Source organism: Schistocerca serialis, chromosome 5 (assembly GCF_023864345.2).
Source record: "Schistocerca serialis cubense isolate TAMUIC-IGC-003099 chromosome 5, iqSchSeri2.2, whole genome shotgun sequence".
Classification (NCBI taxonomy): domain Eukaryota; kingdom Metazoa; phylum Arthropoda; class Insecta; order Orthoptera; family Acrididae; genus Schistocerca; species Schistocerca serialis.
In genome coordinates, this window is record NC_064642.1 from 398,001,443 (window position 1) to 398,024,659 (window position 23,217).

General features: G+C 38.5%; 1 protein-coding gene across 2 annotated transcripts in view; it reads left to right on the forward strand.

The window, feature by feature from the left end:
- The window catches only part of LOC126480672 (GON-4-like protein), a 194,230-nt gene that overhangs the window by 26,741 nt on the left and 144,272 nt on the right, over positions 1-23,217 (forward strand). For both annotated transcript variants that reach the window (XM_050103895.1, XM_050103896.1), the window contains exon 2: positions 1,960-2,095. In XM_050103895.1, the coding sequence (XP_049959852.1) occupies positions 1,960-2,095 (136 nt within the window). The remainder of the gene's footprint in view (positions 1-1,959; positions 2,096-23,217) is intronic.

Sequence of the window (23,217 nt, forward strand, 5' to 3'; positions counted from 1 at the left end):
CACCAAGATACAACCATTTATTACCATCATATTGCTGTATATTTTGGACCACATCTGAATTAGTTTTGTATACTGAGATTGCAGTCTCGACATATTTAAGTGAATTTATCTGTTTTATTATTTTATTGTATACCACTAATTTTTGTTCTTGTCTTTTTCCCTCTGATTCTATTATCTTCATTTATTTGCGGATATAACCATATGATAAGTTTGTAACATATTATTCAATGTAAACCTGTTTTCTTGTAAAGCACTTTCACTATCTTCTAGGATGTGGGTAGTCAACATTTTTTCCTACTGTCCACTTTTGTGTATCTGTTAGTAGTAAAATTTTCTTACCACCGACCAGTTTCACAGTAATGGTGATTTATAAAGTAGGGAAGTAAATTTACTTTATAAAATTTGTACATCAGAGTTGCAGCAGGTTAAAGCATATAACAGTAATTACTTACCAAATACTTTGTCAAAAATTTATGAAAATGTAAAGAAAATTATAACCCACCATGATGATGATGATGATGATGATGATGATGATGATGATGATAACAACGACAACAACACAAACACCCAGTTCCCAGGCAGAGAAAATCCACAACCTGGCCGGGAATTGAACCCGAGGCCCTATGATCCAGAGGCAGAGACCATCCACCATAAAAGGTGGAGCCCCCACTAGTGGGCAGTAGGGACCAGACTTACTACCACTGTTGCAGGGGAATGTGGTCATCTGCAAATAAAATAATGTTAATAAATTTCGTCCTTCCAGATCTGTCTTCTTAAGCATTTTACAAGTCCTTTCTTTGAGAACTTTGTTGATATCAGTGGCTTGTTGGCCTCTCTTCTCCTTTGCATCAGTTGTTTCAAAACAAGTATTGCATCCGCACAGGACCCGCCTTTATGAAAGCCGCACAGTTCCTCTCACAAAAATGTTTGTTATTGCCTGGAGTTTCCTTTTAGTGATAGATGATCAGGTTTAGTCAGCAGCATTTAAAATGGATGTATCCCTGTAATTTGAACATTCTTTTTTTATGTTATTTTTTGTAATATATATTCTTATAATTCTTGGTACCTTCCATTCCTCTGGAATCTTTTGCAAGTAACAAATGTCTTTCAACAACTGCACAGATAATTTTTTTCCATTTAATACTGGCATATTTGATAAGTTCCAGATTTATTCCACCTGTACCTATAGTCTTTCTGTTCCTGGCCTCCTCGAAACTACTTCCCAAGTCTGTCATTGTGATTGCATTGTGTTCTTCAACATTCAGGGCATTGGTATAGGAGAGCTCATCTTCCTTGACTAATAGCCGATTGTAATAGTGCAACAGTTCCTTTCCAGGTAGTATTTATGTATTAAATTGATAATTGTCTACCATTAGTTCTACATAGTTTGACAGAGTGCGGTGGCACTGTAATAAAGGGACTAGTCTCGTTTGGGAAGAGAGCAGTTCAAACCCCCAACCGGCCATCTAGATTTTTATTTTCCATGGTTTCCTGAAAATGCTGTCAGTAAATGTCAGGATGGCTAAACTTGATAAATTTGAAGGACATTTTTCTGCTCAGACTGTATTTCAAATAATTTTATTTGCACTACTAATTTCAGACACTGCCCATTGTCAAGTGCTTCTGTAGTAACGGATGTGGATACAGTGTCTTCATTTCTCATCCGTGGCAAAAGCTTGTGCACCATTTCAGTTACTGCATTATTTGAATGTCTTTAAATATTAAAAAATTTCTTTTGGTACACACACATTATTAGAGACTGCGTTCGGTGAGAAAGATAAGTGACTGGAGAACACATTGTGAAAATCTCAAATAAATTTGTTTGAATTTAAATAACTGAAGTGCTGATTTTGAGTTAACATATTGTGTATTAAATTTAAGTTATATTTAACATAGATTTTACCACTTATTTTCATGCCAAAATGTTCAGATGTGTTATTTTTACAATTGTGTTTGTAGGAAATATCAAGATATAGAACCAGATGAAGAAATGATGGCAGTAATTAGTGGTATGGAGGAAGAAATTGAAAGACAGCTTGATGCAAAAGCTGCAAAATCACATTTAACAGCAACAAATGTCAAAAATATTCTGAAGGTAAGCTACCAGTGTCTTCAGCCTTCACCACTGAATGAAGGTCTTTAAACATGTGAGCATTAGAAGAAGAAGAAGAAGAAGAAGAAGAAGGCTAACATCATCATTTGTGGTGTACATTGTGATTGCCATTAGATTTTAGAAAGATAGTTATAATGTCATGGGTGCCTTATTGCTAATATGTCAGCTTCTTTGCTTCTCTGTTCTGACACCCCATGTGTCGTCATGGGTTGTTCATCACTATGAATTGTGGAACTACTGTGTGTGGTTAATAAGTACTGACATCATTTTCCAAAAGTTTTGTGAAAGTAATGTAGTCTAGAATAGTATTCCACCTGAGCAACAATAATATCCTCAATACATTGCAATATGGGTCTCAGAAGAGTTGCTCTACTGAGAATGCTATTTACACATTTATTCACCAAATTTATGAAAATTAAACATTAAAATAATAGTACCAGTTGGTATTTTATGTAATCTACATAAGGCATTTGATTGTGAATTACTATTCCCCTAGATAAACTGTGATTTAATGGCATTGATGGCACAGGAAACAAATGGATAATGTCATATCTAACCAAAAGAATGCAGGCAGTTGCACTCAATAATTCAACCAGTGTCAGAAGGGAGATATTTCTGATTGGGAGAAATCGCTTCTTGGGTCCACTATTATACCTCATTTGACATCGGTTCAAGGAGTTACTGCTTCACAGTGTAGACCTATTTATTCGACCATGAAGTTTGCTGTAAATAACCCACTATAGTTCAAAAGGAACAACAATGCACAAAATTACAATACCTGAAGAAAAATAATATATATTGTTCCACATTAACCCGTTACGATGTCGATTTTTCCTTTTACAAATTATGCTCAAAAAATTGTATTTTGTATTACACAATTGATAAAATCCTGAGTGTTCTCGCATTGAACTTTGACTAAAGTATTCTGAAACTTACAAGGAACCACTTGAGTGCTAGGACACAGAAGGTCACTGGTATTTACAGCATTCGATGCCCCACATATTGCCTACCATGCAACCACAATATTGGCTACTAATGGCAATAGGGGCGGGACTGGAGATATTCAATGGTGCTCCCAGCATGAAGCTACAGAGAAGCAGTTGAACTGCTTAGTCGGTGAGTAACTCACAACACTGGTACACTGCTAGTAGTGTTAATACAAATCAGAGCAATGGCAGTGATAAAGCAAACATTGCAGTATGTCTACAATCCCAGATGCCAAAGTGGACATTTTGTTAGAAAGAAACTGAAGGAATTTCACAGAGTGAGAAAGAAGTGGCAGATGAAATATTAGTGTTTCTTCAAGATGAGTCAGTGGATGGGTAATATTGTATCTGCTCAACTGTGTGGACAATGTACATGAGGAGTACATTGGTGACAATACGTACTTAACAAGTGAAAGTGATATTGAAACAGGTGTCGATCTATGTAGTCCATTGTCCTTGTTGGACAGGGAGCCACAAATCCCATCTTCAGTGAAACATAGTAATGGACAATCATCGCCCAATGAGAGGGTACTAAACATAATAATGTACATGGAAAATCATCTGCAGCATAGTAAAACAACAATTATGAACAGATTCTGAATAAATCTGCAGCAGTTTGACCTTGTAGAGCATAAGAAAAACCATGGATTTTCAAGAGAGAAGAAGGTGCACTTGTTACAGAAACTGGGGTTTCTTTTTTTCTTAAGGATGCTCAGTTGCAAAAAACTAGTGTTTTTTGTTTCAAAGATGTCAATACATTTTACAGGTTGTGCGTGATAGTGACTTACCACGGTATGCACATCAAATTTCACACGACATAGATTACATTGATTTCAAGGGAAGCAGTGGATGGTTGCATATCTTCAAACAGTGCTACAGAATTGGAAGATGTAAGATAATGAAACTTGAAACAGAGTGTCAACTTGATGATGCACTGCAAACTGCGGAATCAGCCCTAATGTTTGTAGATGAGATAAACAAACGTACCCCATTGTTCAATAAGGAACTTCTTTTCAACACTGATCAGTCAGGATTTGAAGAGGATATGTATATGAAAGGAACCCTGAAAATTAAAGGTATCAAGAGAGTTGTATCAGGAGCAGCCAACATCAATGCCTTAATGCCTTTGTATACCATTATGCTGACTGCTAATTCGGATGGTAAATTTGCTGGGAAGTTACTTATAGTACTGCAAGACGTTGGAGCTGCTATGCCCTTTATGATCCTTTCTCGTGTGCATAATCTTTCAAAGGCAGTAGGGAATATTTACATCACAGCAAGCAACAGTAGGAAAATGCGCATAAGAGAACTAAAACATGGTATGAGCACTGCTATTGGCCAATAGCTATGGAAATAACTTGCTTTTGCGTGATTCCTGGTCTGCGTGTAAAAATGTTCCTCCTTTTTGAGCAAACTATTCCTTCTGAAAAGTGGGACATTGTGGCTCATAGCACTGTGTCTGAAGGTACGCCATAAAGTACAGCCAGTTTCATGATGAGCGGCTTGGACGACAGTCAGAAAGGTAGCATATATGGAAAACAAGTGACATCTGATATACATCTCCACTGTACACATGGGAGAAAGTAATAATTCCAAAACAGAGAGGACATGACAGCAATGATGTTAAATGTAAGAGCATATGATGATGGCAATTTGCCGAAATGGGCTCATTGTGAAGGAAATAAAATATAAAAAAACCTGACCAAACCCTATTATTTTTTGGTATTATTCACAATGTGTTAAGTCTTGTTAATCTCAGGTCTTAGGGAATGAGCATACAGGGTATCCAAAACCTTCAGTGTCAAAATTATACATATTGTAGAAAGCCCTAAGTAACCAATGGTTGGAAATTAATATTTGTGAATTACAGCTTATAACACCAACCCATTGTGAGTATTCAGATAGACAACCACTGGTCTCAATGCATAGATTACAATGGTGCATTTAAGATCCTGCCAGTCAGTTCTTTACTAATGTTTCATACAATGATTTTACATAACACAATAGGAAGAAATCCATAGTAATGAGATACAGTTTCATACTGGCCATAGGTCAGGATGTCTGCTTAGAGTCCAGCAATTGAGGGTGTATGTTATTTAGGTGCTCATGGTCATTGTGGCTTGTGAACTGAGATGGTCATGGCATAAGGGGGTTACGTCACTGACATGACTGTTGCAGCACTTGAAAACACTATCACAGAGGTTTCTTCTGTGAATAATAGTGTGTAGTAAGTAACCACTGCTATGCTGTGCTGGTTAATATAATGGCAAAACTGCTCAGGTTCCAAAGTCATATGGCCTTATTGATTTATGAAATACTCTTCGAAATGTCGCTGGGGCTGGATGCTGGTGTGGAATCTGGAGGTTCCTGCATTGACCAGGACATTTTTGGAAATGGAGGCATCCCAGCAGGATGAAGGAGAGTCACTGATTCAATTGTCAACGGAGCCGGATCAACTTTCATGAGTGTGTCCTGCAACTCGCAGGACTGACTAAGTGGCGATCCACAAAGAGAGGCCTGGGAATTGAGAGCTGCAACGTGGCTGTGACATTGGATATGGTGGGCTCCTCACTGGGGGAGACAATTTATCAAGATGCTGCAGCCAGAGTTGCTAGGTATGCCTGCACAGTACCCCTCATATCATAGCCACTAAGGCTGTCTGGCAGATTGCATCAAAAAGTGCAAGCTCATGCCAGCGTCCCCAGCTGTGTCAGTTTCATTTTCTGAGGGTAGGTGTAAGAGATCCATAAGCATCCTATGAGGGGACCCATGAAAAAGTTCCATTTTCTTCAACCATTCATGTAAAGGAGAATCAGATGTACTAGGATATTAAATACCACAGCAGGTTCAATACCGTTTGTAGTCGGTCACTATGAATTGAGAACTGATGTTGATCACCAGTGTGCGAGGTGCACCCATATTGCAACGATCTTCTCAAAGGCTGCCACTAGTTGGTGCCATTGTTGCAACTGGAGGTAGATGACATGCCAAAAGTGAGAGAAGGAATGCACAAAGACTAACCCTGTGTACCTCAGGAAAGGACTCTTGAGGTTGGCATGAACTTGATCTTGCTGCTGTGTTGGTACTGGCATTGCTGAGAATGATGGGAGCAAGGCTAGTTAGTGTGCCATACAAGGTCGGTAGATATAATGGTGTGCCAGTCACTTCATCCTAAAAATCCCCCGCAGTTACTGAGACATGAGCTGAAGCACCTGACACAGCAGAGAGAATTGTTACCACCACTTTACACCTGTCGTCAGGAGCACAATAACATGCTTACATGCTTAGTTTGTACTGCTGGTGGTGCGGGTGGTGACTGGGGGGGGGGGGGGGGGGGGGGATAGGGGAGCAAATCCAGGTGGATCTGTACCAGAGTGTTTGGGAGACCAAAGGCCAACCCACCAAGCAGATTGTAGGGCCCGTTGAAGAAGTGCATCACACCGACATACTGTAGAGTAATCACAACGCTTTATAGGGAACTAATTGAGCAATTGTTTGAGGTGGCTGTATAACTGAATACAGACTGTTCCATGGCAGTCAAATATAAGCCTCAGGCCTGCCAGCAAACAAGATAGCACTAACTAACTCTGTGTTGGAATGCTGTGTGGAAATGTGATGATAATGCTCTTTAACCTGAGAGAGGAATGCTTCTAAGCCAGAATAAGTGTGTTTGACATAAATCTGATTGGCCTCTCCATTCCACGCTTTAAATTTTGAGACAGAGAAGCCCCCTGGCGACATGGGGATGTGTCTGTGGCTAACATCAGTGACAACTGCAGCTGATAAGACAAGATGCAGGAGACTGACTGGAGGGGTAATTTTAACTTCTGAAAAGTCCAGTTGTACTCTGTGGGCCGTTGACAAGTAGTCCTTTTTTATGGAGATGATTGATCAGGTGAGTTATGGAGGCTGCCTGTGGAATAAATTGTGCATAGTAACTTACTTTTCGTAGAAGCACTCAAAGGCCCTTAAAGGATTTAGTCACAGACACTTCCCGAATAACCTCCACATATCCTGTGGTGGGGTGAAGCTCTCTTCTCTAAGGATTTAATCTAAATAAGTGACTGAAGCCCGAAAAACAGCATATCCTGAAAAGTCATTGGTAGGTCCTTTCTGTGCAAGGGCCACAAAAAGCAGGCAGATATTGTGCACATGTTTATCTGTTGGATAAGGTGTGACCAGAATATCAACACAATTTACACAATACAGAATTCTGGCAGTAGTTTGTCCAAGAAATTTCTGGAATAAGGCAGGGGCACTTGTCACGACAGAGGTCAATGTGTTATGTTGCTGTAGTCTGAATGGCATGTTAGACTAGGATCTTCCTTGAGTCTTTGACAAGAGGCACCTGAAAATACACCTCTCTGAGGTCAATTTCGGAGAATAGTTTACCTCTCTGAAAGTTTAGAAAAGAGTCACGTGAATAAGGCAAAAGATAAGAATTAGTGTCTGCCTGAGCATTAATGGTATACTGTCTCCACACAATTGAAGACATCTCCCATGTTTCCTGACAACCCCTAATGGTGAAGGCAAATGGCTCTAGGAAATGGAGGACAAAGCTTGTTAGTCTGTCCATTTCATTTCGTACTTGGTGGCCAACAGCATCAAACACGCCTTACAAAATCTCACACTTGGAGTCAATTTTAAGACAATGTAAGCCTGAAAGCCTATTGCTCTCATCAAACCAGGTTGAAACAATGGAGCAGATTGCGTACAAAACATGTCAGTGGCAGCACGAGATACTGATGAGCTGTGGGTGCCAACTGCACATATAATGAAAATTCAAGGGTAGAATAAGTGCTGAGGCCGTATATATTCTATATACAGATGGACCTGTCACAATACCTAATTGTAAATAAATGATTGTCAGTTGCACATGACCTAGAAGTTGCACCTCATGGTAGCTATAAACACCCCCCCCCCCCTCCTCCCATTTAATTGCCCTGCACTGAGCAAGGGAGCTTCCTCACTAAAGTATGTCAACTGGTTTATCATTCTAACAATGTGTATGTAATGAAAAGAAAAGTGACTGGAGTGTCTTGCACTGCTGCACGTAACAAAAGTTTTTGCAGTAATAGCACCAGATCATTGATGCAAAAGTGATTAATTTGTATTGATTGGGGCCACTGCCTGTCGCCTGCTGTGTTAAGACTTCTGCCTTGTGATCTCTACATAAACATTTATAATGTTTGTTCTTATAATGTGGACACTCCTGTCTGAGATGCAAGGAAAACAGTCTTGGCAAATGGAAAACAAAGAGTATTGCAGCAAACAATGCCTGGTAGTAGCTGGGATGGTGGAAGGCACAGCTGATTGGTTGCCACTGCACAGAAATTGTTTACTCCTTTAGTGTCTGCTTTTATGCCACATGCAAAATTTCGGAGTCTGCTGAAAGCATTTGTTATGCTGCTTGCGATATTTCAAGTGCACAGCACAAAAGCCAAGGTGAGTTGAGAATATTGTAAATCACGGCATTATGAATTAAACTTTCTGTGTATGGTTTACCACTCTCACAAGTGAACTTACCATGTCTGATCTGTGATAATGTAAGAATTGTAGCCTTGCTTGACAATGGTAATGCTGAGGGACCTAGAGAGTGGGGCTAACTTTTGAGCCAAGAAATATAAACAAGGATAGGTATACAGCAATGTGGTCCGTTGGTCATATGGGCATTTAATCTCACTAGCTTGAAAGTGAGGCACAGTGAGCTTTTGATACGCTTCCTAGTCATCTAGAGCTTAGTTAGAAGGCTGAAATAATGGGAAGGCTGGTGGCGTCTCTGACTGTTGCACCTGTTGTTGTCAAGTTAAGTGCTTGAACAAGTCATGATTCTGTTTCTGCCAAAGCTCAAGGAACCTGGCATCCGTGGCAGCATGTGGAAAACCAAAATTGCATTGTTCTTGTTGCCAATGTTGTAACCCTCATTTTGGGGTATAACATTTACACTGAAGTGACAAAAGTCATGAGATACCTCCTAATATTGTGTTGGACCTCCTTTTGTCTGGCGTAGTGCAGAAACGTGATGTGGCATGGACTTAACTAGTCGTTGGAAGTCCCATGCAGAAATATTGAGCCATGCTACCTCTATAGCTGTCCATAATTGCAAAAATGTTGCCAGTGCAGGATTTTATGCATGAGCTGACCTCTCGAATATGTTCCATAAATGTTTGATGGGATTCATAGCGGCCGACTAGGTGATCAGATCAATTGCTCCAATTGTCCAGAATGTTCTTCAAACCAATCACAAACAACTGTGGCCCGGTGACATGGCACAATGTCACCCATAAAATTCCATCACTGTTCGGGTACATGGGATTGATGCCACAGTCAAACCCTGCCAACTGCTCTTACCAATTGAAATTGAGACTCACCTGACCAGACCACAGTTTGAGTCATTTAGGGTCCAATTGATATGGGCACGAGCCCAGGAGAGGTGCTGCAGGTAATGTCGTGCTGTTAGCAAAGGCACTCAGATTGTTTGTCTGCTGCCATAGGCCATTAATGCCAAATTTCACCACACTATCCTAATGGGACATTTTTCGTACGTCCCACGGAGATCTCTGTGGTTATTTCATGCAGTGTTGCTTGTCTGTTAGCATTGAGGACTTTACACAAACTCTTCTGCTCTCGGTCATTAATGGAAGTCCAGCAGCCACTTTGTTGTCCATGGTGAGAGATACTGACTGAAATTTTGTATTCTTGGCACACTTTTGGTGCTGTGGATCTTGGAATATTGAATTCCTTAATGATTTCTGAGCTATAATGTCCCATGCATCTAGCTCTAACTACAACTCCCTGTTCAAATTCTGTTAATTCCTGTTGTGTGGCCATAATCACGTCAGATACCTTTACACATTAATCACTTGAGTACAAATTATAGCTCCACCAATGCACTGCCCTTTTATGCCTTGTGTACACGATACTATCGCCATCATTTTTATATGTGCGTATTGCTATCCCATGACTGTCAGCTCGGTGTATTGTACATTAATAACATCTGTGACAATAAATAGTCAATTAGTCCATGAATTGAGCATAATCAGTTCATAGTGAAATATTCATCTGAGCCACAATAGAAATTATTTGAAGATTCTTACTGAGTAGAAAAATAAACCCCAAGCATGACTTGACGTGACCAGATAAGTTATTTCATAATCAAAGTCCCATGCAGACCACAGGTAGTGAAAACCAAAAGTTCATGATTGATCCATAGCACTTAACATGCAGTCAACAGTCAGTGCTGGAGAGTTCTCTTGTAGAGGCGAGTCTGATAACAGATTCATCAAGGATTGCAAAAATATTGACATGTTAGATTCCTTCTGGATGATGCCATGTGGTTGAATACTCGAGAAATGTTCAAACTCTTCCTACGGCATGAATATTTAAACTCATAAATGTTTGATGTTTGTGTATGCCGTACAACAGGCATATGGCCTTAAGTGAAAGAAGAAAGTGTACAGTATTTGTGCAAGTGCGCAATAGAATATGTCAGCTGTGTGCTACTTTGCTTCCAACTGTTTCCATCCGTGAAACAAGATATGTAAACATTATATTTGTAGAAGCTGGCTGTTGTCATTAATGTACAATATCCCTCTTACACACTCATTTTGATGGCATCTCATATATGGACTTACAGATATCAGGTTTTTGAAACTTAAATTTGTAGTCTGCAGGTTTCAGAAGCTCATAATATTGTGTGTCACAAAGTCAGCAACTTGTCAGCTGAATATGTGTGTGATTCATGAATTATAGAAAAATAGCTTTTCACTAGCATTATTCAAACTGACACTGACACTCCTCGAAGTTTTTGTTTACAAGTAGGCTGTTACCTAGTTGTAATAGCATATATGACCTTCTTTCCTGATTTGTATAAATAGTAATAGTAATAATAATGGACACTGCTCTATGTCCACCATCCCACTAGACTCACATTCAGGGGGATGATGGTTCATATCCTCATCATGCCATCCAGCTTTAGTTTTCCACTATTTCCCTAAATTGCTTGAGGTAAATGCTGGGATGGTTCCTTTGATAAGAGCATGGCTGATTTCCTTCCACATCCTTTCCTAATCTGAGCTAATGATCCATCTCTAATGACTTCATCAGTGTCAGGACACTGAACTCTAAATCTTCCTGCCTTCTTCTATATCTACCCTTGTCCTCACTACAAGGTGATCTCTCTCGTTTTGGGGCTTGAGGGACCTGCCTTTCCTTTTAACTGTCCTTGCCCTGTCCTATCTCATCCCTAAGTCAGGAATTGTTAATTCTGAAAGCTAGGAAGTGTCACTTTTATGTGCAGTACTATACATTTCACCTCCTGAAGGTTAGCACTGAACAGCAATTCTGTCTCATAAAAAATGACCTTTGGTACTAATAGATGGGACCAATGGTAGGAGAGTATAAAGGGATTTGGGTTTGAATGTATTAGAAGTGATGGGAAGCACTATGTTCAAAATATATCTGTGTGATGCTTATTGTTGAAGGGAACCTACCTACATGTAATATGAATGCAGTAGTAGAGAATATAAGAAGCAGGGCGGACCAAAAAGGAGTTGGGCGGAATTGTTGTCTCTTATTTTAAGGAAGGGGTATTACTGAAAAAGGGGAAACAATGCTGGCAATAGACTGGAAAGCATGGTGCAATGTAATCTATGGTAAGAGAAATTACTGAGACTTCCAGAGGCAAAAATACATTAAAAGAAGAGTTATAAGAATGATTGCACTGTCTTTCCTTTTTTCTTATAAAATAACTGCACATGTTTTGTGTAAAGCCTGCTGTAATTGCTTTATGATGATAAAGTAGCCAGATACCATACCATGCATACTGAAGTTAATGATTTAAATTACACATAGCTACATCTGGAATCAAAACCTCCTTCTCGAGCATGCTAACTCAACACTGGATATTGTGTTAACTGGTTAGTACTGTTTAACCATGTTGAATGAAGACACTTGGACATGTGAAACAAGTGTTGCCAAATTGCCATTCTTTGATGTTCATTTTCTGTGAAAATATGCACAGAACAAACTTTTTAAATATATTTGATAGTATTCAAGGTTATAAAAGTAGCACACATTCACTCATCATTCACTGTGTTCTATAAATACTATGAAGAATGAAACAGAACTTTCAGGCATGAGGAATGATTCGTAATATATGTGAACCTTCTTACCTTGATGTACTAAAAAAATTGCATCGTTTTATGCATTATTATTTCTGCCTGCAACATTCTGAATCGCACAAGACATGTTGCTCCAAATATAGTAACTTTTCTACTTGAAATTCTGAGTGTTACATAAATTGACACCTAGTGTCTGTCCTGAAAACATGAACAGAAGTCAATATGGTAGACAGGAATACAGCTCTTCCTTGAAAGATTATAATGTTCAAGGGTGTAATAAGTGAGGGGTAGCGGTTTTCTCCTGATCCCGCACACCATGCCCCAGAGGGAGGAGGAGGGTGGGGGAATCGAAAACCAAACTTGCATCCTGACCTGACACACAGTCATGTATCAGTTCACTGACAGTAAACCAGAACATGTAATTGATGTTTACTACTGAACATGCAGACATTTATCATAAAATCTCAAAAATATTTTGCCATTCATATCTGTCCTTCTTACTACTGGAAATACGAGATGATTTTGGATTTTAAAAGCTTGTGATACAATTGTATCTTCATTTCACAATGTTATCTTCCTATCAGCAAAATAATGTGCATACATCTCATACACCTACTCTCTCTTTTAAGTACAGTGTTGCTATTATTTGCATTGGTGTAGATAGCAAATGCTTCCAAATTTTTCTGTGAAAATCTTAAAACTGATTAAATAATACAAACTTTATTAACATTCTTCATCTTTATTCTTCATGTCTACATATTTATTTCTCAACATAGTCACTCTGGCGACGAACACATGTCCCTCAACAAGACACTAGTTTGTTGATACCATCGTTGTAGAATGTTTGATTTTGTTGATGGAGCCACAACCTCATGTCTGCTTGCACCGCTTCATTACTATGAAAGTTAAATCCTCGAAGGGACCCTAAGAAGGATGATCGACAACAGTGAACTCAAAGTTTTGAGTTGTTGCAGATATTGCAGCACTCATATATATGTCTTGATATTGCACATGTAGATGATTCAAAACTCGATTACTGTGTGCTGTTTTTCAGTCACTGACATAGTTATATTACACATTGCCATTTTACTCACTACAATTTGAATCCCTCCAGTGGCAGAGGGTTTGCTACATATATTAGCGAAATGGTGAAATCCACCAAGTAATGTGCATGACATTTAATGCCTGAACCAGTACTGAGAACGGAATAAAAAAGTTAGGAGGCATTACTTTTCAGTACGGCCTTAGTTGTAGTATCAGTACATTTGGTGATTAATAAACAGTTTTTCAATAGTTTTGAGTTTAATTTTGTAAGAAACAGTGGTTTATTTCCTCTACCCCTACCCCGTACCCCTTCCACAAAACAAATGTGAGTTATTGATGACTTGTTGCACCTCTCTCCCCTACACTATGTCACACCCCCACAGCTCAGATCCTTGGTATGCTCTTGACAGTGTTCATCTTATATGGTAGCATATTTAAATGTTACTGACATTATTTTTATGTCTCATTGAAATAATGTTAGTTCTAGTTACTGCAACTATAATAATGTCAGTAAACCACCATAAGAGTATTTATTTTCAAATAAAATGTAATGTAATAAATACAGTAAAATAGGCCTTTATAATTACAGTTTGTAAATGTATACAGTGTATGATAAATCAATCCACTTGTTATGTTATTTGATGTAACAGAGTGTATATGTGCTGATATTTAATAAACTTTTTTAATGTTTGGCATTTACAGAACATTTTCTCTCAAAATACAAAATGAAAGTGAAGGATATGTCATGTTTTTAAGTAGATACCACCAAAAGCGATGATTGTTAATTCTATTGCTGTTTTCAAGTATTACAGGACTCAAATGACTACATTTTGATATTTCTAATTCTGCCCATTTTTGTGGTGTGTAGGCTGTTCAGTGGATCTACTCCAAAGAAGAAAATATATAAATGCCTTTATTGGAAGCTGAACTTCAAGATTTGCTGCAGAGAATGCAATTTATCTGACCTAGAGTGGAAAAGATGAGCAACAATGATCTGAAACAGTTAAGATCTATTCTTTGTCAGGGTGTTGACACGAATCACACTACTGCAGCTTCCCCTGACATAGAAGAAAATGCTGAGTGTGACTGTTCTGAAGAGTAAAACTCACATCTGAATATCATACGTAGCATATACCTGTGTGTAACAGCAGTGGAAAGTAAAATTAATTGCAAAAGAGGCTTAGTCATGTAGATATAGAGATGAAGCAGAAGTGAAATAAATGTACTCTCATGTGTGGAATAATTGTAAAAAAATTGCACCATCTACATCTACATCCATACTCCGGAAGCCACCTGACGGTGTGTGGCCGAGGGTACCTTGAGTCCCTCTATCAGTTCTCCCTTCTATTCCAGTCTCATATTGTTTGTGGAAAGGAGGATTGTCAATATGCCTCTGTGTGGGCTCTAATCTCTGATTTCATCCTCATGGTCTCTTTGCGAGATATACGTAGGAGGGAGCAATATACTGCTTGACTCCTCGGTGAAGGTATGTTCTCGAAACTTCAACAAAAGCCCGTACCGAGCTACTGAGTGTCTCTCCTGCAGAGTCTTCCACTGTAGTTTATCCATCATGTCCATAACGCTTTCGCGATTACTAAATGATCCTGTAACAAAGCGCGCTGCTCTCCGTTGGATCTTCTCTATCTCTTCTATCAACCCTATCTGGTACAGATCCCACACTGGTGAGCAGTATTCAAGCTGTGGGCGAACAAGTGTACTGTAACCTACTTCCTTTGTTTTCGGATTGCATTGCCTTAGGATTCTTCCAATGAATCTGTCTGGCATCTGCTTTACCGACAATCAACTTTATATGATCATTCCATTTTAAATCACTCCTAATGCCTACTCCCAGATATTTTATGGAATTAACTGCTTCCAGTTGCTGACCTGCTATATTGTAGCTAAATGATAAGGATCTTTCTTTCTATGTAGTCACAGCACATTACACTTGTCTACATTGAGATTCAGTTGCCATTCCCTGCACCATGCGTCAATTCGCTGAAGATCCTCCTGCATTTCAGTACAATTTTCCATTGTTACAACCTCTCTATATATCACAGTATCATCAGCAAAAAGCTTCAGTGAAATTCCGATGTTATCCACAAGGTCATTTATGACTATTGTGAATAGCAACGGTCCTGCGACAGCCCCCTGCGGCACACCTGAAATCACTCTTACTTTGGAAGACTTCTCTCCATTGAGAATAACATGCTGCGTTCTGTTATCTAGGAACTCTTCAATCCAATCACACAATTGGTGTGATAGTCCATATGCTCTTACTTTGTTCATTAAACAACTGTGGGGAACTGTATCAAACGCCTTGCGGAAGTCAAAAAACACGGCATCTACCTGCGAACCCGTGTCTATGGCCCTCTGAGTCTCGTGGACGAATAGCGCGAGCTGGGTTTCACACGACCATCTTTTTCGAAACCCATGCTGATTCTACAGAGTAGATAAAGCAAGTGTATGAAAAACGGTTCACTTGTAGGCTTCTGGCTCCTGCATTTGTGCACTCAAGCTGTGAATGTTTAAACCGAGTGGACTCACTGTCCTCTCCTTATTTCCACTTAGATGATGAGACACAACACAATGGCAAGGTACAAAATTTATTCAGCTCACTGCAGTTTGCCTGACCAAGACATACATCCACTTGCTACGGCGTCTCAGAACTACCTGCACCCTGGACAAAGGGACCTTGTGCTCCAGGTAGGCGCACTCAGCACTGTTACAACTGTTCCTGACAAAGCAGCTAGTACTGGACAGGTTGGCCTGTCTAGTTTCGAAGACGAAGTGCTACATGCCATGAGGAGTGGCACAAGTGAGAGACAGAACTCAACAGCCAGGGAAGAAACCCGTATTTATAAAACTGAAGCACAAGTGACAAGAAGGCACTAAGATAGTAGAATACAGGCACAAGAAATGAGATTTTTAAGAAAAGTGGAAGGATGTAAAAGAGAAGGCCATAAAGGAAACAAGGATATGAGGAAAGATTTAGAAATGTGTAATCTAAATGAAAAAGAAAATAGGAGGAAATGGAAGGACTGTGAAGACTGCCTGAATGGAGAAAGACTCCTGCTAAAGGCTCCCAATTATAAATGTATTGGCTGTATAAATGTCGAAAAGCCATACAGGAGATGGAGTACTGTAACAAGCAATTTGCCTGATACCCAAAGTGAAGAAGAAGAAGAAGAAGAAGAAGAAGAAGAAGAAGAAGAAGAAAATACACGATATGTAGCTAACAGTTCATAAAACCTAAATAAGCATTTGTAATAATATTTTTGTTTCTAAGGATAAATATGTATTTACTTGTATGGTTTAAAAATAAAAAGTATTTTATTTTGTATTTCCTATTTCACATTTTTGTACCAAATTTTGTTACGAATACTTGCTTCACTATACAATTAGTAATTGAAAGTGAAAAAAATGTTATTTTTAATAGAAATGATGTTCAGTATTCTTTAATGTTCCGATTTGGTAATAAATATTGAACTCAGATAAAATTTTTAAAAAATCTACTTCTAGCAAGATCCAGATCGGTGACATTTGTATGAGATTAGAACATATTCAGTTGTGGGAACTCCGATTAAGTGGACTAAAATGCTGCTCAGAAAACTTCAAAGTTGATTTTTTAAAATGCTTTTCAAAATTACATTGTGTTTCTCTAGGAAATCAACATTCAGGCACTGACCTTCAAGTCCTACTATAAGTATAAGAAAAATCGAAGAGGGCCAGTTCTTAAGGTCCCATTATTAATTTAACTTGTATTGTTGTGTCATCATTATTTGAGAGAATACCAAATAAGGAAAAGCTATAGCATGTACACCAATAATTTCTTAATTACCATCCAAATTATCAGGTATGTTTTGTTGAAGATTTTTTTTTACTCTGGATTTATTTAAGAAACTTAAAGGGAAATGTGTTCAAGTGTTGCAATGGAAAATTAAAATCAAGGTGACATTCATGAAACTGTAAAAGGAGATTGCAAAACAGTCATTACTTATGGAATAACAGCTAGACAGTGATGTGGTATTACATTTAATGGGGTACAGGCAACCAGACTGTGCTGAACGATTAAGTAAAACAGGGAAGGTGTTGGTAAAAGTGATACTATAAATTGGCATTGATAAAAATTGAAAATTGTTGATATTTATTCAGTTATACAAATAGATTCTTAAAGTTATATTCTAAATTATAAATTGAACAGCTACCAACAATAGTCTTTAAATAAGGAGACACAGATGTGAAACTAGTAGCTGAAAGGGCACAGAAAGACCTTCAATAATATTCTTTTGATATTGCTCAGGTTGTAAATGAAGCTGTTATTCAATTTTCGAATCTGAAGAGATAAAGACCAAACACCAAAAGCCCGTAACTCTTTCTTACGAGAGGCAAGTAATGAATAAATAAGACAGTTGGGTGATATTCAGTATGACAAAGTGGGACACTGGCCAAAAATTGTGGACAATCAAAGATGATGCAAGGAATTAGAAGTCAAAATCCAAGTGTGAAAACCTGTTCACTTATTTTTGACAAAACATAATTGCTTCAATGTCTTCCATAATCCCTGTTCATTCTGTTTGAAAGCTGACACATTATTTTCAGTAGATACTGTAATTTGGAAACAGAGTGGGTGAAAATACATTTTTGTTCTTCCTCACAGAAATAAATGCAGAACGAAGAATAAAAATTAAAATATCAGGGCTGGATAGGTTAATAACACACAAGCTTATAATTTCTACTGTTCAGTGCTTATTCATTCGTAGGCTACTGGTACCTAAATTTAATCAAGTAAATTACAGAGAGAGCTGCTGCTTTGGAAAGCAACCAGTTGCCGCTTCCATTGTACTAGAATAGCTCCTTATTATCTGGTATTAAGAGTTTTAATAATTACCCTTGATTACAGTGATATTTTTCAAAGAAAGTGTTTACTTAATTAAATATGTAGATGCCGAGTATTATTTATGTTACAAAAGATAATGCCAGTTCCAGGTACAATTTGTTCTGTGATGAAGTGATACTAATATTTGAAAGTACCTTTCCAAAAAGGATTTACCGGACTCAAACAATGAGACTGGTGCTGCCTATCCAGATAAGATGAAAGATGTCTTTATAAACATTGAAAATAAGTATTTATTTAACAAAAAGGCAGTGACAGACATCTTTAATGAGCATTTTCAAAGAGCTGCTTAGAAAATAAGTTTTACAGGGTCTTTAGAAAATGCCACTGTATTCCTGAAAGAACCCATTGGAGGATATATGTACAGTCTCCATTCCAATAAGTAAGAAAAACCACCATTTCTTTAAAAAGCAAAAGATTAATAGGTGTAGACAATATTTCGAGTACATTACTAAAAGCTTGCAGTAATCACTCAACCAAAATCCTGGCACATACATTTAACACCTCCATGAATCACTATGCCTTCCCTGACAGTTTGAAATTTGCAATTTCTGTGCCATTTTACTAAAAGAGTGATTTCCTTCATGACAGAATTATCGAAAGTTTTTGAAAAATTGCTGTACATCAGGATTGTGAAGCACCTTGACAGCTTCAACATCATAAGTGAACACCAGTTTGAATTTCAGAAGGGTATTTCTGCAACAGGAACCATATTCCATTTTACAAATGATGTTTTGGAATGCTTAGACAAGAAGACATTACCAGATGGTAATGTGATATTTCAAATGCATTAGACTCTGTTGATCATAGGATAAAGCAAGCAAGTCATGACGGACTCATAGTGTAACTGGTTAAAATCTTATCTTCTGGGGATCAGCAAAAAGTGGTTCGAAATGTAAAAAAAAGAAGTGTAGGAAAGGTAAAAATCTAACTGGGGAATAGTGGGTTAAGGAACTCCACAAGAATCTGTCCCTGATCCTCTACTGTTTCTGATATACACTAATTATCTATTTGTGTCCTTCAGCAGAGCAAGTGTCTTCACAATGTTTGCCAGTGTACAAGCATTGTGATTGACCAAAAAAATAGAGGGGCATTTAATAAATGAGTGCAACACACTTCTTTTTCTTGGCCAGTTTTGATTGAAAAAATTTGAACTTTGTTGTGGGTCATCGTGGAATATTCTCGTTTCATCTCGTACGGTTTCATGAAGTTCCGATAGGCGCTATACGTAGTCTTCAAAATGGCATTTGTAACAGAGGTGCAATCCAAGCAGAGAGCCATCTTTGAGTTTCTTATGGCAGAAAACAAGAGCATCACAGATACTCATAGGCACTTCCAGAATCTCCACAGACACCTGGAAATGAATAAAAGCATGGTAAGTCATTGGGCAAGATGTCTGACATCATCGTAACGTCACGCAAACCTGTCCAATATCGTGCGTGTTGGCTGATTGCACACAATTGTGATGCCTGTGATGTTGGAATGTGTGGACACTCTTATTCGAGGTGATAGACAGATCACAAACAAACATATCACTGCACAACTGTGTATCTGTGTTGGTAGTGCCAACACACTTGGGGTACCACTTATGGTACTCAAAGCTGTGTGCCAGCTGGATTCCTCGCCGCCTATCAGAAAACCATGAAGTCCATTGGAAGACAATCTGTGCAGAATTGCTTGTGTATTATGAGGCTATTCGTGACACTTTTTTTGCTGATCATCATCACAGGTGATGAAACATGGATTCAACACTTCGAAACAGAAACAAAACGGCAGTTCATGGAGTGCCGCCACACCACCTCTCCTCGAAAGAAAAAGTTCAAAGCTGCACCCTCAGCTGGTGAAGTCAAGGTGACAGTTTTGTGGGACTCTGAAGGGGTGAATTTTGTTTGATGTCCTCCCTCGTGGTGCAGCAATCAACTCTGAAGTTTATTGTTGCTACCCTCAGGAAATTGAAGACATGACTTCAGCATGTTATTTGCCACAAAAATGCAAACTAAATTTTCATTCTCCTTGGTAGTGCAAGGCCTCACATAAGTTTGCACATGTGAGAGGATCTCACAAAACTTCATTGGACTGTTCTTCCTCATCCACCCTACAGCACAGATCTGGCACCCACTGACTTCCCCATGTGTGGCCCAATGAAGGGTGCACTCCACAGGAAGCAGTATGTGGATGATTCAAAGTTTATTGATGCAGCAAAACATTGACTCAAGTGTCAATCAGTAGAGTGGTACTGTGCAGCCATACAGGCCCTCTCAGTAATGTGGTGTAAGGATGCCACATTGAATGAATGGAGAGTATGTTGAAAATCAGGGTGTTGTAGCCAAAAGAGAGGGGAATAAAATGGTGTATTGGAACCCTGAATAAAACCGACCTGCTTTAGAAAAAAAGAAGTGTTGCATACATATTGAATTTCCCTCGTATTCAACACCCTAAAGACTAATGCCAACGAGTTACTTGCAGATATTCTGAACTGGCAGTAAACTTCAGCAAAAACAAACTACATCCAGTCCACCCCAACTACAAACGCTCACAGGAAGTTAGTGTACACACAGAGGTCAGCAGATATGGAGAGTACATTGTACAAATTTCTTAGGAGTCCAATTAAATAGCAGGATTAGCTGGGAAAACCACATCCTTGAAATCGTGAGATGGCTGTGCTCAGTAACATTTTCCATATGGATAATTTTGAATACAGATAGAGAAAAATATCTTTTTCAGAGCCTGTCTATTTTTTATTATTTTCATTCATTTGTTACAGAATTACTTTCTGGAGCAACTCACCAGCATAAAAAAAAAATTTAACGTACTGAAAAAGTCACCATAATTTTATGTGTAGCAGCAAAGAACCACCTGCTGTAGTGTTTTTAAACAAGTGGGAATTCTGATCAGTCTTGCCTCACAATACATCTGTTCAATAATGATCTTAGTAATGACAATCCTCCTCACTTTGAAGCAAACCATTGTTGTAACAAACTATTTTATATTATGGGTATCTGCAGCTCTTGAATGCGTGATTTTAGGAAGAATTTCACTAACAGCCAGAAAAATTGTTGTTTATTGGAACACAACTGGTTTTGAGGGCTAAAGCCGCATCATCAGGTGCAGTCTATATGGTAAAGAGCTCATATTCAGAATTTACTATTCAGTGAATATTGTCAATACTATGGCGAACGAAAGGTAACAAAGAAAGGCTCCATTCATTTAGGACAAATTGCTGACAGGTGAAACTTGCATTTACAGAGCCACATTTTAAAATTTACCTGCATCTAAAAAGAAAAAAAAAGAGGAAAATATTTTGTAGTGATAATATGATAAAAAATATTTTTAAAATAATGCCAGAGTGGTAAAAAAAATTCACTCCTAACGTAATAAGTCACAATACTATGCAAATTACTGTGAATGTGTCAGTGTCTTACCAGTGTGATGTCAGAGGAAGTTGGTGTTCGGGAAAGTAAAAGTGACCCACATGAATGACTGAGAGAGACCAGTTAACTGGCGGAACAGAAGCTATCCTTGTGGACAGTGTGATGTCATATAATCATGACTAAGAACACTAGGTTTACATGTGAGAATAATACAGAATTTTATTACTACTAATACCTAATCATATAAACAATCAAAATTAGCCAGAATGCTATGGTGCTTTATTTGTAATTGGTTATTCAGCGAGAACTGTGCATTTTCTTTTTTATATCAAAAAATTTATGTTTACTGAATCTAGGAAAAGCTAGATTGTTACTTATCGTAAAGAAGACACGTCGAGTTGCAAATAGGCATGATTAAAAGCCGCCCACATATAGATTTCGGCCACAGCCTTTTGTCAATATAGAGAGAGAGAGAGAGAGAGAGAGAGAGAGAGAGAGGTGGGGGGGGGGGGGAGGGGGGGGGGGCGCGGCAAGCACATCCCATGAACACACAACCGCCAACTCCAGCATCTCAATCCAAAATGCCATTCTGGCCTGAGGTGCTGGAGTTGGCAGTTGTGTGTGTGTGTGTGTGTGTGTGTGTGTGTGTGTGTGTGTGTGTGTGTGTGTGTTTACTGATGAAAGCTGTGGCTGAAAGCTATATGTGACTGTCTTTTAATCATGCCTGTCTGCAACTTGGTGAGTTTTCTTTACAATAAGTAGCAATCTATCTGTTCCTACATTGTTTATATTTCCACCTGGAGTTTCTGTTGTTTAATTTCTATTTCCTGTAATATAGTCAAAATGTGGCTTCTTCCTTTTTTGTGAAGGATTTTTAAGTTTGCTAAAGGGCTTTTAATGTTGAGCCCCTCCTTGTGTAAGTGCACTGTTAATGCAGATCGAGGATTATGTAAGTTAAGGTTTTCCTGATGTCTTATTTGAAATGACCTAGCGGTTTGTCCTGTATTTTTCTTAAGATAGTCATCACTGCTTTTTGCTTATGCCTGAGTTTTCTACCTACACCCAAAAAAATAAAATACGCTGGAACAATGTCTTTAGGTCTCATACATCTGCCTATTTTTTGGATACTGCACTTACATACGGTATTGTACAAAAAATAGTGTGTGCTTTTGTGTGCTCGGCTGGTCTAAGCATTATAAAATCTACCTCTGATCTGCTATGGATAAGATATTTTTCTTTTTAATATACTTCTATAAACTGCATTAACGAATTGGATCGTAACCATTTTGGTACGATAAATACTGTATAATGTCATATTCAGTGTGATGACCACTAAGTTTGGTGTACACAATGTATCTGCACAGTAAATTTGCATAAGCTTTGTCCAGCGTGCATGATGTATGATTAATCACATCTGCCGCAGCCATGATCCACACAATCAGATCTTCCTCCGACTGGACAGAGGTCTCATAAACAAGACACTTTATGTGACCCCACAAGAGAAAGAGATTAAATCTGGGGATCTTGGTGACAAAGCATGTGGCCCATTTTGACCAATCCACCTGTCCATATGTTCATGTGGTTTCAGATGCGGATTGCAAAATGTAATTGTGCGCTATCATGCTGGAACCACAATTTGTACCAAATGTCCAATGACACATCTTCCAAAAATTCTGTCAACACT